At 44.7% G+C, this 17,217-nt stretch overlaps 1 protein-coding gene and 1 non-coding gene across 2 annotated transcripts in view; one reads left to right on the plus strand and one right to left on the minus strand.

The window, feature by feature from the left end:
* The window catches only part of LOC126225908 (protein dissatisfaction), a 182,454-nt gene that overhangs the window by 154,138 nt on the left and 11,099 nt on the right, over window positions 1-17,217 (plus strand). Inside the window, exons 8-9 of the mRNA XM_049942222.1 lie at window positions 8,491-8,541; window positions 16,737-16,820. Of these exons, the coding sequence (XP_049798179.1) occupies window positions 8,491-8,541; window positions 16,737-16,820 (135 nt within the window). The remainder of the gene's footprint in view (window positions 1-8,490; window positions 8,542-16,736; window positions 16,821-17,217) is intronic.
* Trnaa-ugc (transfer RNA alanine (anticodon UGC)) lies at window positions 12,269-12,342 on the minus strand. The gene has a single exon. It is a non-coding gene; the product is annotated as a tRNA-Ala (tRNA).

Raw genomic sequence — 17,217 nt, forward strand, 5'->3', positions numbered from 1 at the left:
GTAAATGAGACTAATTGCTACTCACACCGCAGATGGCAGGGACTGATGCTGACGCAAACTTTACCAGCTTCGAGTGCTTCCCTGTATCCACACCATGAGTCTGCTCCAGTGTCACAAGACCCTGCTGTGGTGTGCCATCTGTAGAAGCTTCAGGAAAGAAGGCAGCCCAGACTGTTTTCCTCGTCGCCTTTATATCACCCAGATTCCTTCTTACGGCTAAACCATAACAGAGGTGCAGTAAACAACAGAAAATTTATAAGCAAAACAATGATTCAGAACCAGAGATATACGAGGGAAAACTCATGAGTATCGACAGGCGTATCTTCCAACAGGGCTGTTAACTCGAAAAATAGTTATATAGTGTATTTATTGAGAGGCACCCACATGCCTTGCTCATACTGTGGCATCAAGCAGTCAGGTCTGCAAGATGAGTGGTCTGCCAAGCGAGTGGATTCATTCTTATTTATCGAGTAACATGAACTCTAGTACTCACACTTGAGTTACAAGTTATCCTCCTATATGATTAATACGCAACGGAAACACGCATCTGACCATCAGTAATTTACAGAACTCTGACTGTACACTACGCACTGGCAATACCACATTTTCTTTTTGTCTTTTATTTAACGGCTTTTGTCAGCACGTGGCCACCGCACTGAATATGAATGGCGCACACATTATAAATTCGGGACATTATGACAACATACAATTCGAAGGAAAAGTCCACCAATCTTTTTCTTTTCACTATCTTATTTATTCCGATAAATTCTCTAACCTAAACACACAAATTCTATAACCTACAACAATAACACATGAGAAATTCCGCCCAGTGGGCATGGCTTTACATTGGTGAATCTCTATATTATGGTCTCGTAATTATTTAACGCTACAGTGCACTTTCTGGATAGGATGGTGGATCTTTTATTATTTCTCACACTTCGACTCTCACAATCATCATCACGAAACTATCCTCCAGAGCGAGCAGTACAGAAGGAACAAGCATAACCCACTAATCTTTTGAAACTACCTTGCTACTCTCCCATGCAAACCACACATACCCAAATTACATGACATACACCACACTACGACATGAAATACAAAACACTAAATAGTCACAACATTATCACTTTCAGCTTTCCCACTTCAATTAGTATTTATCCCAGTTTCACACGACACTGCCCCACTTCGTAATTCTACTTTCCTACTATGAACTCTGGAGATATATGCACGTCTTCCTGTGCAATGCAAGCCAAGTGGCGTTGCTGGATAGACGGCCGACGCACCTTGCTTCTCTCTCAGAGTTTGAATCTAGCGTCACACGGAATCATATCACGCAAAGTAATATTAAGAACGTATTCATCACACACGCGAGTCCTCAACTGATACCATGGACGAGTACTTCTCTTGATCTTTTGTCTCACACACAGTTTGAGACTCACACAGTACTCACCACGTGGAAGTACTCGTCTCTAATTTCAAGTCCTGCACACGCCATTTCTTAAATATTTCAATTTATGGTACACACGCTAGTAATTCAGCTTAACTAAAGCACACGGAAGTATTTCAACTTATTGCTACTCGTGGTTTCATTCAATCCCATTAATATTACCTGCCTGACACTTAATTCTCCCCACAAAAGTTCCTGAAATAGAGAAATTATTATTTCTAACTACTCTTAAATATTCCACATGCATACCATGCCTCCACTCTTTTGTCATTACGGAGCACAACTAAAACAGGTCTTAACAGCACAAGATCCAGCGGCAGAGTGCTGAAACATGGCCGTTCTCGAGGTCCTCTCGCACCTCTGCTGAAGTGGGGGAAGACCATGCTACCGTATTGGTCAGCCACATTTCAGGCGCTCAAAGCTCAGGTAAATTTCATCTCTTTGGTCCCACCAAAGGTGGCCAAAGAATCGTCTCAAAGATGATCATATATTCACATTCACTATCTGCGGTTAGCAGACGACCATACATTCATTCATTTCACAGATCTCACCAAACTGGATGTAGGGATTTATTTTGTGGGAGTGCACATGTGATCAATTAAATAAATAAATTGTCATTCTTTCCCACACTGGTGTCCGGCTTCGCTGTATTAATTGAAATTGAGTTATTTTACAAAAAAAATGTGTTGTTCTGACAAAAATAATGAAGTATGTTGTACCTATTTTCAATGTCGGGCGGTACTGTACCCTTTCATTATCTCCAACATGACTAATTACAAGTTATGGTGTGTAAAAGCACCGGAAAATGGTGGTGGCCGCACACTGAAGGATATTCAAGATGGTTTTTAAACTGTAAATTTGTTCAAAACATTTTAAACTTCGATTTAAGACGGAAAGAAAACGATTTCTGATGCGTATTCACATGCAAGTGCTGATCTCTCTCATACTGCGTGGCGGAAACGCGACGTCTCGTCAGTTTTTAATGCAGGCGAAGTTCGACACCGTTTTTGGCGTCACCGTCCTTGTTCTTCTACTGCGGAAGACTCGTGCATTTCTTCAGGACCTTAGCCAGACACTATTGGGCTTGACGCCTTCTTGCTTCCGATTAAAGTCACCGGCATGCTCAGCGATCACCACAGCCGCAGTGCGACAACAAGGACGGAGACACCAGCAACTGGCAACGTTCGAATCGAACAGACTAGCGTCAGTCAGAAACAAAATTTTGTAAATTTGTGGTAAGAACTTACGGGACCAGACTGCTTAGGTCGTCGGTTCCTAAGTTTACACATTACTTAATCTAACTTACCCTATGGACAACACACACACCCACGCCTGAGACAGGACTCGAACCTCCGACGGGGAGAGACGCGCGGACCGCGACAAGACGCCTCAGACCGCAAGCGGGCAGCCGTAGCCCAGAGGATTTTATTGATTTTACTCTTCCCAGCAGTGAAACATTGAATTTTATAACAGTGTAGTTTTATCATACAATGAAGACCTTCACGACACAATGCCTTAGCTGTTGGTGAATCTTGCGGATCGTACGTTGGCTATATTGTCTTTCTTAAGAAAGACGTTAAAAGATCATTTACTTATCTATTTATGTGCTATTTTCTTTTAGTCTATTATCTATATAAAAAATGGTTCAAATGGCTCTGAGCACTATGGGACTCAACTGCTGAGGTCATTAGTCCCCTAGAACTTAGAACTAGTTAAACCTAACTAACCTAAGGACATCACAAACATCCATGCCCGAGGCAGGATTCGAACCTGCGACCGTAGTGGTCTTGCGGTTCCAGACTGCAGCGCCTTTAACCGCACGGCCACTTCGGCCGGCTATCTATATAAAAGAACAGACCGACTGTTGCACATGAATTGGTACGAATGCAACACATAAAATTTTAACATAAGTGCAAGTGTATTAGTAATAACTAAGCATTTGCTGTTTAAGGAGGAAAGATGTGCATAGAATATGTGCATAAAAAGAAAAAAATGGTAATAATAACTTAAATAAGTCTACATACTACCATTTGGCCATCTGGCGCACAGTTATCTGTTCATCTCGAATCTAGAAGACGCGCGTTAAAAGATTGAGAAACGTTAAAAGATTCAAAATTTTGCTACGATAATCTTTTTGATATATAACAACTGTAGCGTACACTATGTCATCAGTAAGAGCCAATATCTTTTCATCTGCATTTAAATGCTTGAAAAGGGTTTGCTCGCCTTTCGTTAAATTACTTTTCAGAGAGATTTACTGTGGCAAATAGGCCTACTCTGGCATTTTGATTAGAGCTGTATTTGTATTTCTTTGGTGAGAGTTCGTTTTTGCGATAACTCATCAGCTGGTACTTTCATATGCGTTGAAGCATAGTTCTGCCTTTTACAAGGACGGAAATTTCGTCTTGTGGTAATACTCTCTCTCTCTCTCTCTCTCTCTCTCTCTCTCTCTCTGAGTCATTAACACAACAGGAGAGGGGTGTGATTAAAAGTTTTGTGGAGAGAGCAAAAACAGTTTGCAAACCCAAACAGCTCGACTACGAATTAAAACACGTGAATCGGGCTTTCGAGAAAAGTTGTTATTCGGGAAAAGAAGTAAGCAGAGTTGGAAGTATGAATTAAGAAACGCATATTCGTGTTTTATTAAATGCACAATGCATTTCAGACACTTTGGGTCCATCATCAGGTGGACCTTGTCTTAATACACGATTTATTTTTGCTCCTGAATGAGATTTTTTTAGATTAGATCAGATTAGTACTTGTTCCATAGATCATGAACACGACACTTCGTAATGATGTGGAACGTGTCAGGTGAAATGCATATTTCTGTCATGAAGAACTTTGATGTTAGGTTATGAATGTCGTAAAAATTTCGGAAAATATGTGCAAAATTGTGGAAAAAATGAACAGCGTAAACTTACCACATAATCTAAGAAAAGCGTTTTTAATTTTTAACACCATCATACATTATTTTCTCCATCCTGTTCATCCATATCACTCCACTCAAGAGGCACATTTGCATACAAATGTTTGTAAACACTTCACAGATGTTCTTTGATCACACCATGTACAACAATATCTGTATAGTGCCAGAGATATACTTATTAAACAACTGACACGTGCAGCGAATGACTTTAGAATAGGTCTTCAAATTACGAAAGTAACTGTGGTTTGCGAAATCTGTTTGTCCATTTAAAATAGATTCTGTTTTTTTTTTTTAATTTTATGGAGGTATATCTCCAGTTGTTACCATTGGCTTCATTATGCAGTACTACCAAAGTGTTTTCTAGACTGTTGATGGTACGCTTCGTTTCCAACGTATGTTGTGCAATCACTGATTTTTCGAAGTAGTTGAGTCTAAAAGAATGTATGTGTACTTGAAAACGGATTTGGAAGCTTATGACTGGTTTCCCTACATAGTAGGCAGGACAACTAGAGTATAATACTCAGTACACTCCACTGTTGTTGAATTTTTGTGTATCTGATTTTATGTTATGGACGAGTAAGTTTCCTAACGTATTACTAGTTGAGAATGCAACAGACAGAAACTTCAAGAACAGATAAATGCTTTCAGGCTCAACCACTTCGAAAAGTCAGTCATTGCGCAACGTATGTTGGAAATGGAACATATCGTCAATAGTCTAGAAAAAAACAACAGAAGAACCTCTGAATATGTTCAGTGCAGCTCTGGACGAAACGTAACGGATAAAAAAGTTTCACGGACCACGGCCATGCAATCCCTGAGATTCACGAGCAGCTAGTATATAGCTCCATGTTGGAACCTTCTATTAGACTGGTACAGCCGGCCGCGGTGGTCTCGCGGTTCTAGGCGCGCAGTCCGGAACCGTGCGACTGCTACGGTCGCAGGTTCGAATCCTGCCTCGGGCATGGATGTGTGTGACGTCCTTAGGTTAGTTAGGTTTAAGTAGTTCTAAGTTCTAGGGGACTAATGACCACAGCAGTTGAGTCCCATAGTGCTCAGAGCCATTTGAACCATTTTTTAGACTGGTACACAAGTTCGTGTCGTTTTTGCCTCGCATGTTGGTATTCCGGATGCTTTTGGTTTATTTATCGATTGTCATTTTATATTTGTAGTTCGCTGTTGCTGTTTGATTTTGCGTATTGTCATTTTGTCATTTGGAGATAGTGAGTGGAACTGTGGGCGCTAGAAAATAAAAGAGTGCCAAGTGGAGAAATCGGAACATTTCTAACATATTCTTCTGCTTTAGTTCAATAGGGGTGTGACAGCAACAGAGGCAGGCAGAAGCAGAGAAAGGCAAGAAACTGCTTTTGTCGTTTTAAGGAGGATCGTTTTAACATTTGTAAATTTCACGTTCCGAAAGACCTTCGGGGTTCGACGTAGGTCGCTTAAGCGCATTAATCCACAATTTTTCACGTCAGTGTACTCGGGAAGTGTGATGAAGTGTGATCATTCCACCATCGTGCGACATTTTCATGTAATGTGGAAGGTTCGAAAATCGAGTGTATGGGTAACACTTGCTCTAAGCCAAAGTACCGACTGCAGTAAGCCAAAATCACAAAAATTAGCGGGTGGTGATATGTGTGTTTCTGTTTGTCTGGTCAACAACACTGACCGTTCCATGCTGTATCGTTAGTGTCGACGAGAAATGGTGTCTTTATGCCAACATAAGGAAAAGAAGGGAGTGGCTGAGCCCAAACAAAGCAGTAACTCTCCGCAAAAAGACCTGCGTGTATCCACAAAAGATAATGTTATGCTTCAAATTAAGCTTATCATTACGGATATTTTACAACATGTGACTGTTAATTCAATGTACCGGGTGATCAAAAAGTCAGTATAACTTTGAAAACTGAATAAATCACGGAATAATGTAGATAGGGAGGTACAAATTGACACACATGCTTGGAATGACAAGGGGTTTTATTAGAACCAAAAAAAATACTAAAGTTCAAAAAATGTCCGACAGATGGCGCTTCATCTGATCAGAATAGAAATAATTAGCATAACAAAGTAAGACAAAGCAAAGATGATGTTCTTTACAGGAAATGCTCAATATGTCCACCATCATTCCTCAACAATAGCTGTAGTCGAGGAATAATGTTGTGAACAGCACTGTAAATCACTTCAGGAGTTATGGTGGTGCATTGGCGTCGGATGTTGTCTTTCAGCATCCTAGAGATGTCGGTCGATCACGATACACTTGCGACTTCAGGTAACCCCAAAGCCAATAATCGTACGGACTGATGTCTGGGGACCTGGGAGGCCAAGCATGACGAAAGTGGCGGCTGAGCACACGATCATCACCAAACGACGCGCGCAAGAGATCTTTCACGCGTCTAGCAATACGGTGTTTATCAGCCATTCTGGGGATGATGCGATTCTGTAACACATCGGCGTACCTCTCACCCATCACGGTAGCAGTTACAAAACCAGAATCACGCATTTCCTCGAAGAAAATAGGCCCGATAACGGTAGATGTGGTAAATCCAACCCTTACCGTGACTTGCTCGTCGTGCAATGGAGTTTCCACGACAGTTCTTGGATTTTCGGTAGCCCAAATTCTGCAGTTGTGGGCGTTGATTCACCCTCGGAGCGTGAAATGAGCTTCGTCGGTCCACAACACGTTACTCAGCCAATCGTCATCTTCCGCCATCTTTTGAAACGCCCACACCGTAAATGCCCTCCGCTTCACTAAATCGCCAGGTAACAGTTCATGATGCCGATGGAGTTTGTACGGATAGCATCGGAGGGTACGCCTCAGTGCCAACCAAAGAGTAGTGTATGGAATACCGGTGCTCGTGCGACTGCACGAGCACTAACTTCCCCGTGCATAGACGAACCCGCTACAGTCTCCATTTCTTCCTGAACTGTCTCAGCAGCATTACGCCTTGTGCTCGGTCGGCCACTACGGAGTCTATCGTCTAAACAACCCGTGGCTTCGAACTTCGAAATCATTCTCGCCACAGCTGTATTTGTCAACGGACCTTTACCCATTCGAATCCCCTTCCTATGGCGATAGAATCGTAACGCTGAACTAACACATTCCCCATTCTGATAATACAGCTTCACTAAAATCGCCTTTTCAGGTAACGTCAACTTGCTGCGACTTCTGGCGCATCTGCTTACAGCTCTTTTTATACACGATTGTCATGCGCAGTCACTGACGTTTTGCTGTCCAGCGCCATCTGTCGGACATTTTGTGAACTTAGGTTTTTTTTGTTCGAATAAAATCCCATGTCATTCCAAGCGTGTGTATCAATTTTTACCTCGCTATCTACATTATTCCGTGGTCTATTAAGTTTTCAAATGTATACTGACTTTTTGATCACCTGGTAAATACATAAAACTGCTACCAGTCACTGCGACCAGTGACTGGTTGCAGTTTTATGTATTTACATAAGTTTATGTGTCTGGTGGAATAGCGTTAGAGTGGTGTACTATGAATTGCTTCCATGAGGTGTAGCCATCACCGCTGACATTTATTGTCAACGACTGAGACGTCTTGCAGGCGCAGTCCAAGAACAACGGCCAGGAAGATTGCGTGAAGTGATGGTACGCCCCAGTAACGCCCGCCGGCATTCTGCTAGACTGACAAAATCCACCATACAGGATTTTGCTTGTGAAGTCATTTCACACCCACCTTAGTCCCCTCATCCTGCGCCCTCACATTTTCACCTTTCCCTATCTTTATCGAATAATCTTCGAGGAACTTCCTTTCTGGATGAAAATGCGCTGCGAACATGGTTTGACGAGTTCTTCGCCTCTAAACTAGATTATTTCTACAGTCGCGGAATCGAAAAATATCCCCACCTTTGGCAGACTGTTGTAAGTAGTGAAGCAAAATTTTTTATTGATGTCAACCTCTCTGTTACGTGTATCTATTGTGTTTACCAAAGTTATGGAACAACGCTACGAACTTATGCGCCGACCTGCGGCGGTGGCGGTGCGACTGAGCGGGTCGTTGCTTGTGCAGGAGTACATCTGGAGCCAGCACGCCAAGTCGGCGGCGGGCGAGGCCGCGGCCGTCGGGGGCGGAGGCGGCGGCGCGGGGGCGGCGGCGGGGGCGGGCCCGGCGGCGGCGCTGGCGCTGTCCCCCACGTGGGAGGTGCTGCAGGTGATTGGCCGCGCCGCCAACAAGTCAACCCGCGGGCCGGTCTGCGCATGCGCCAGCACGCCCCAGCTGTGTCCACCAGTAGTCACTGCCGCTGGCCCGCGCAGCTGCCTCTCCAGAGTCACTCCCCAGGAGGTGGGGGGGGGGGGGCTGTTCGTAACACACTCCCACCTACCTTCCAAGAAAGACATTTCACTATAGTAGGGGCGGCGTAAGAAGATCTCCGATAGTTGCAGTGGATTGGGGGCGCTTACCTCAACAAATCACGTAGCTCGATTTTGTAAACGATTATACGGCAACGCCTCAGCCTTGTCGGGGCTCCACAGACGGTGATCATCCCGGCGGGAGCCTTTTGAGCTTCGTAGCTCAAAGATGGCAACATCACCGCTAGCTGTCCTTACGCTGTCTCGACTATAGAAGCGTTTATACACCAATGGCCATTACAATTGCTACACCACGAAGATAACGTGCTACAGACGCGAAATTTAACCGACAGGAAGAAGATGCTGTGATATGCAAATGATTAGCTTTTCAGAGCATTCACACAAGGTTGGCGCCGGTGGCGACACCTGCAACGTGCTGACATCAGGAAAGTTTCCAACAGATTTCTCATACACAAACAGCAGTTGGCCGGCGTTGCCTGTTGAAACGTTGTTGTGATGCCTCGTGTAAGTAGGAGAAATGCGTACCATCACGTTTACGACTTTGATAGATGTCGGATTGTAGCCTATCACTATTGCGGTTTATCGTATCGCAACATTGCTGCTCGCGTTGGTCTAGATCCAATGACTGTTAGCAGAATATGGAATCGGTGGGTTCAGGAGGGTAATACGGAACGCCGTGCTGGATCCCAACGGCCTCGTATCACTAGCAGTCGAGATGTCAGGCGTCTTATCCGCATGACTGTAACGGATCGTGCAGCCACGTCTCGATCCCTGAGTGAACAGATGGGGACGTTTGAAAGAGCAACAACCATCTGCACGAACAGTTCGACGACGTTTGCAGCAGCATGGACTATCAGCTCGGAGACCATGGCTGCGGTTTCCCTTGACGCTGCATTACAGACAGGAGCACCTGCGATGCTGTACTCAACGACGAACCTAGGTGCACGAATGGCAAAACGTCATTTTTTCGGATGAATCCAGGTTCTGTTTACGGCATCATGATGGTCGCATACGTGTTTGGCGACATCGCGGTGAACGCACATTGCAAGCGTGTATTCGTCATCGCCATACTGGCGTATCACCCGGTGTGATGGTATGGGGTGCTATTGGTTACACGTCTCGGTCACCTCTTGTTCGCATTGAAGGCACTTTGAACAGTGGACGTTATATTTCAGATGTGTTACGACCCGTGGCTCTACCCTTCATTCGATCCCTGCGAAACCCTACATTTCAGCAGGATAATGCACGGCCGCATATTGCAGGTCCTGTATGGGCCTTTCTGGATACAGAAAATGTTCGACTGCTGCCCTGGCCACCACGTTCTTCAGATCTCTCCGCAATTGAAAACGTCTGGTCAATGGTGGCCGAGCAAGTGGCTCGTCACAATACGCCTGTCACTACTCTTGATGAACTGTGGTATCGTGTTGAAGCTGCATGGGCAGCTGTACCTGTACACGCCATCCAAGCTCTGTTTGACTCAATGCCCAGGCGTATCAAGGTCGTTATTGTGGCTAGAGGTGATTGTTATGGGTACTGATTTCTCAGGATCTATGCACCCAAATTGCGTGACAATGTAATCACATGTGAGAGCTAGTATAATATATTTGTCCAATGAATACCCGTTTATCATCTGCATTTCTTCTTGGTGTAGCAATTTTAATGGCCAGTAGTGTGTTTTACGTAAACGCATTTCATCACGTTCGCTACTATAAAGTCCCAATGGAGGCAGGTAGGATAACCCGTCTCCTAGAGTTCCGAATCAGGTCCTATACTCTTTCCATTGTATGTGAATGACGTGTCGTCTGTTTTGTCCTACTGTGTGCGCTACACGTATGCTGATGAAGTGCAGTTGTGTCTAAGAGCAAAACCAATAAATCTGACGACGGCTGTCGAGAACTGCAATACTGAACTCTGAGCACTAACGAAATTGGCTCAGAATACTGAGTGAAAGAGCAACCCATCCAAAACCCAAACCGTCCTATTAATCATTCTACTCTCATTAGCCCGAAATATCGGGAACGTCTTCCACGTTTAAATTAACAGACGAAAGGTCAAAATTTCACTGAGCACGCACTTTCAGTGTGCTAGAAGGCATCAGCATCTTCCCGTGGCCTACAAAAATATAAAAAATCTCTTCCCTTTTGACCTGAAGAAGGAACATGTGTAAATGCTAATACTTCCAGTTGTAATTACAGTTATGTTATGCTACAGTGTCTTCCTCATGAAAGGTCACATTGTATGGAGTTGCTTATGAACGCCTGTGACGTTGGACTCTTTGCCAATCTTACGCAAGGCTAGGTGCAGACACTGCACAACTTCCCGTACACTCTGTTTTCCCTACTGCCTTATCAACGTACACTGTCCCTGATGTCTCTCCTCCAACTCAACGCTCTTATCTGAGAAACACGTCCGAAACACCAGTCCCCAACAGAGCGAAATTCTGTCTGTCCCACTCCATCGCTCAGCCACTTTGTCGAAGTCTTTTTCAGTAACTGGAACCATTTTCTGCAATGCCCTCCCTCATTATATCAGAGAACTCAATAACATCTCCAGCTTCAAAAGACAGCTAATGACGTACCTACTGAAGCGACAGTAATGTCTAGCTTTGTGCTCGTACTCACTCGTCACCCCTTCACATCCTTCTTTCCAGCCAGACCTTCCTCATCACACAGCGCTCTCAGCTGGTGCTCACAGCTCGCTGACACTTTTGTACACTTATAAATACATTTTGTAACTGCCATTATAACTATTTATTATAATTTTTATATTTTAGTGGCAGCAGCAGCGGAAGCAATAGTGGAAGTACTGCTAGTATTAAGTTTCTTAGTTCTTTGTCAGCTCTATTTATTCAAATTGTCTCTATATACAGTGCAATCATTTTTAATTTTATTAGTGCTATTTTATTCTTGTTTGTCATATTAAAATTATTGTCAGTTATTAGGCAATTATGATGTAGAAAACACAGTGCGTCCGAAACAATAGTCCTATATTATAAGATTAAATAAATAAATAAAAATAAAGAGAAAATAAATCCATCTACAGATTCCACAGTTAGTTTCTGGAAAAGAACTTACTTACGCTCACCCTCCTGGCCCCACAAACCGCATCGTCAGACAGCCTCCCCCGCAACGTCCTGTCCCTGACATCTGCTTCCCTTGCTCCAAGAATCTCAAGATCCTCGCCCACCTGGTCTCTCCAGCTTATTTACGATCTGCCTAAAGGTCTTCGTCCTTCCGGTTTCCTCCCTGACACTTCTCTCAAACTCGATCCCTCCTCTCTTCTGTGGACGAGGGCTGCTCATCTGTATCAGCGTCCCGCTATTCCCCAACAACATCTGCTTCATCACATGTCTCCCTCAGCTCCTAGTTCTTTCGTCCTCACCATTCTTCCCCCACATAAATTGGTGCAAACATCTTTCGCAGGATTTCGTTTCCAAAGACCAATATCTTTATGAAGATACCAATGATGACCATACAGCTTCTCCAGAAAGAAATGATAATTAATCGAAACCCTCAGCTGCCAACAGGTGTTGCTGATATACCTCACTGGGGACAGCTGAAAATGCGTGCCCCGACCGGGATTCGAACCCGGGATCTCCTGCTTGCATGGCAGACGCTCTATCCATCTGAGCCACCGAGGACACAGGGGGAAGTGCGACTGCAGGTACTTATCCCTTGCACGCTTCCCGTGAGACCCACATTCCCAACTGTCCACAATCTACATTCGTAATGTTCGTAAAGGATATTTGCCCATTCACCCATTACTCGCGCCAACTAAGGAGATGATACCCGTAATAGTTCGGGCGAAGTGTGCGCATTCGCACAGAAGGAGGTCAATGGCCGGGTAGCCTTTACCCGGCCATTGACCTTCTGTGCGATTGCGCACACTGGTATTGAGGTATATCAACAACACCCATTGGCAGCTGAGGGTTTCGATTAATTATCATTTCTACCTATATCTTTCATTCTATACTTATCTATTCTCCATATTTCTGCTCCATATAGTAGGCCTAACACTGGTCTCATCTTAGTTTCATATATCCTTATTTTGGTTCACCTTGAAAAAAAAAAAACAATAGTTCATTGAGTATGAATCTCCGGATGCCGTTTCGATCCTCGCTTCTCTTTCTTGTTTCTCGTCACTTCCGTTGTGTATTACAAGCCCCAGATATTTAAACTCATCTACTTCTTCAAATTCGGGGTTATCAATCTCAGTAGTTTCCCACCCTTTTTCTTGTAATATTTTCTGCCCTTGTGAATTTCATTTTATCGTCATTTTCCACAAATCTTCCCTTGCTTTTTTAAATAACTTACTTGCCAATGCTTCTAGTCATCTAGATTTTCAGCGATTTGTTTGTTGTACTTATTTATTTTCGTTTTGTGTGCCCAAGACTTAGGTAATACAAAATAACAAAAATAATAACAAAATTCTTCCAGGCACTGCTGATCTTCTGTTAGAGACAGATGGACCTTAAGCTACAGAATTCCGCTGTCTTAATGATCTTCACACTTGCTGAATATACAGGGTAACAATTACTGAACTATATGAAATAAAATCGTCATAACTTCTGAACGGTTTGCGTTAGGACCTTCAAACTGCACGGATGGCCGCGGGGCATGATGGGAATTACTACGCGCATTTAGCGACGAAGCCCACTTTCATCTGGATGGGTTCCCCAATAAGCAAAATCGGGGCGTTTGGGGGACTGAGAATCCGCATTTCGCGATCGAGAAGTCTCTTCACCATCAACGGGTGACTGTGTGGTGTGCAAATGACCAGTCACGGAATAATCGGTGCGATATTCCTTGATGGCACCATAACTACCGAACGATACGTGAAGGTTTTAGAAGATGATTTCATCGCCGTTATCCAAAGTGACCCCTATTCCGACAAAGCAGGAGAGTGTTTGATTTGCTGGAGGAGCAGTTTGGGAACCACATTCTGGCTGTGAGGTACTAAGAGGCCACTGGAATGGACCTCGATTGGCCATCATATTCTCCGGATCTAAAAACGTGTGACTCATCTTTGTGGTGCTATATTAAAGACAAGATGAACAGCAATTACCCTAGAACCATTCCCGAGCTGAAAACAGCCATTCAGGGGGCATCGAGAGCATCGATGTTCCGACACTTCAGCGGGTCTTGCAGAATGTTGCTATTCGTCTGCCCCACATCATCGTCAAGGATGGCAGCATATCGAACATCTCATAACCTAAATCCGAATATCTTTAGTTACGTTTACGTGTTGAATAAAGTGTGTGTACGCTGTAGTTGGAAACTAATTTGCGTTTTTTTCATATAGTTCAATAATTACCATTCCGTACGTCTTCAGTGATGCAAGGATTTGGCAGGTTTCTGCAGACTGGGGGATGTTATGTGTCCTGCAGGTCACCCACACTCACAGGACTCATTTTCGGAGGTTCGCCTCGCATCGTGACACTTCTAGCCTGAGTCGGTTTAGTGCCTTTCATGTCAAATACGGCAGATGGATTAACCGTAGCGGGTTCCTTTTCGCTGTTCTCCTCAACTCTTTCGGTTAATGAATTCCGGAATAGCTGCAGGTGCTGACGGAGTTACCGATGTTGCGCGCGTGAAGCTCCTTTCCGACCTCAACCTAGGTCCCTGTGGTTGATATCCGAACAATGGGTGTATGAGGGCGATTCCCTGCTTTCCTTTCCCCATTTCTGAGACTAATTTTCTGCGGATGTCAGCTGGCGCTATACCCACTATTTGATAAATGTTGTCGACAGGGATTACTCGTCAGGCAGTGAGTCACAATGCGTCCAGTCTCATTAGACGCCGCCTCCGCCAGTTTGGCATGTGTTTGCGGTTTCGAAAAACTAAACCGCATATTCTGCTGCAGAGAAGCATAGGTGGCAGGGCAGATGTACTGAGCACGTTTGGCTGTGAGCCCCAGGTGGTGCCAGGAAGTCTACGGGTGATGTTGTTCAGAGCAGATACTTCTAGCTTTTTTCTTGGCAGGCACTTTGAAGTATCGTAGTGAAATACACTACTGACCATTAAAATTTCTACACCAAGAAGAAATGCAGATAATAAACGGGTATTCATTGGACAAATATATTATACTAGAATTGACATGTGATTACATATTCACGCAATTTGGGTGCATAGATCCTGAGAAATCAGTACCCAGAACAACCACCTCTAGCCGTAATAACGGCCTTGATACGCTTGGACATTGAGTCAAACAGAGCTTGGATGGCGTGTACAGGTACAGCTGCCCATGCAGCTTCAACTCGATACCACAGTTCATCGAGAGTAGTGACTGGCGTATTGTGACGAGCCACTTGCTCGGCCACCATTGACCAGACGTTTTCAGTTGGTGAGAGATCTGGAGAATGTGCTGGCCAGGGCAGCAGTCGAACATTTTCTGAATCCAGAAGGGCCCGTACAGGACCTGCAACATGCGGTCGTGCATTATCTTGCTGAAATGTAGGATTTCGCAGGGATCGAATGAAGGGTAGAGCCATGGGTCGTAGCACATCTGAAATGTAACGTCCACTGTTCAAAGTGCCGTCAGTGCAAACAAGAGGTGACCGAGACGTGTAACCAGTGGCACCCCATACCATCACGCCGGGTGATACGCCAGTATGGCGATGACGATTGCACGCTTCCAATGTGCGTTCACCGCGATGTCGCCAAACACGGATGCGACCATCATGATGCTGTAAACAGAACCTGGATTCATCCGAAAAAATGACGTTTTGCCATTCGTGCACCCAGGTTCGTCGTTGAGTACACAATCGCAGGTGCTCCTGTCTGTGATGCAGCGTCAACGGTAACCGCAGCCATGGTCTCCGAGCTGATAGTCCGTGGTGCTGCAAACGTCGTCGAACTGTTCGTGCAGATGGTTGTTGTCTTGCAAACGTCCCGATCTGTTGACTCAGGGATCGAGACGTGGCTGCACTATCCGATACAGCCATGCGGATAAGATGCCTCTCATCTCGACTGCTAGTGATACGAGGCCGCTGGGATCCTGCACGGCGTTCCGTATTACCCTCCTGAACCCACCGATTCCATATTCTGCTAACAGTCATTGGATCTAGACCAACGCGAGCAGCAATGTTGCGATACGATAAACCGCAATCGTGATAGGCTACAATCCGACCTTTATCAAAGTCGGAAACGTGATAGTACGCATTTCTCCTCCTTACACGAGGCATCACAACAACGTTTCAACAGGCAACGCCGGTCAACTGCTGTTTGTGTATGAGAAATCTGTTGGAAACTTTCCTGATGTCAGCACGTTGTAGGTGTCGCCACCGGCGCCAACCTTGTATGAATGCTCTGAAAAGCTAATCATTTGCATATCAGAGCATCTTCTTCCTGTCGGTTAAATTTCGCGTCTGTAGCACGTCATCTTCGTGGTGTAGCAATTTTAATGGCCAGTAGTGTAGTTGCAGCCCTCTCCAAGTAGTGCTTAACTTCCTCCCGGTTTCTCAGATGAAAGGCACATACCTGCAACTTTCCGGGACTTGGCTTCAGGTGGTCATCATGATAATACGAGAGTTGGAACTTAAATAGTGGCAACTACTTATTCACAACCGATACAAAAGACTTACATGTTTGCACCTGTTACTGTCCTTCAAAATAGTCACCAGCGTTGTGTAGCACCTGTTGTCAGCGATGTGGAAGGCGTAGTATACTATTAGCAGAGCCTTTTCTGTTGATGGTACGAATGGAGCGGTCTACTGCCTGTCGAATCTCTGGAACAGTTCTGAAGCGAATGTTCCTCACGGAGGAACAGAGCGAACTGGGTTTCGCAGGATCTCTGTTTACGGAATCCATGTTGATTTTTATAGAGGAGCTGCTCATTTTCCAAGAACGTAATAATTATTGAGCATAAAACATGTTCCATAAGCCTACAACAGACTGACGGCAACGACGTAGGTCTGTGATTGTGTGGATCTATCTTACGGCCTTTCTTAAAAACGGGAATGACCTGCACTTTTTTCCAGTCGTTTGGTACCTTTCGCTGCTCAGGCGATCTAATAGTGCGCGTTCGCTGTTACAGGAGACGACGGCGCGACTGCTGTTCATGGCGGTGCGGTGGGTCCGCTGCCTCGCGCCGTTCCAGACGCTCTCCAAGAGGGACCAGGTGCGTAGCCCCCACCACGCAGCGCAGTGTCAGCCGATAGGGTCATTTCTCGTGTCCTCGGAGGGTCTAACTTCTAAACACTCACTAGCCGTAGTGTGTCCTTTTCTGCACGCCGTAGTATATCCTGACACAGTCCGTACATCTCTCATCTTACTTGCTTGCACATAAAGAATGTAGGACTCAAGTAGGTTTTGGATCACGCAATCAAAGCGTCATTCCTCATTTTTAGGTTACTCTAAAGATTTCGTAGTTGCCTCTAGAGTACAACGAAGTTCATCGATACAATTTCAGAACACGCTGATAAAATCAGTGGGCCAAAAACAGTGCCCTGTGGGACGACCCTTATTTTTAGCCTTAGCAGCAACTTTAGTTGTCCTGACTGGTACTAGAGCACTGT

Source organism: Schistocerca nitens, chromosome 1, assembly GCF_023898315.1.
Source record: "Schistocerca nitens isolate TAMUIC-IGC-003100 chromosome 1, iqSchNite1.1, whole genome shotgun sequence".
In the NCBI taxonomy this organism is placed as follows: Eukaryota; Metazoa; Arthropoda; class Insecta; order Orthoptera; family Acrididae; genus Schistocerca; species Schistocerca nitens.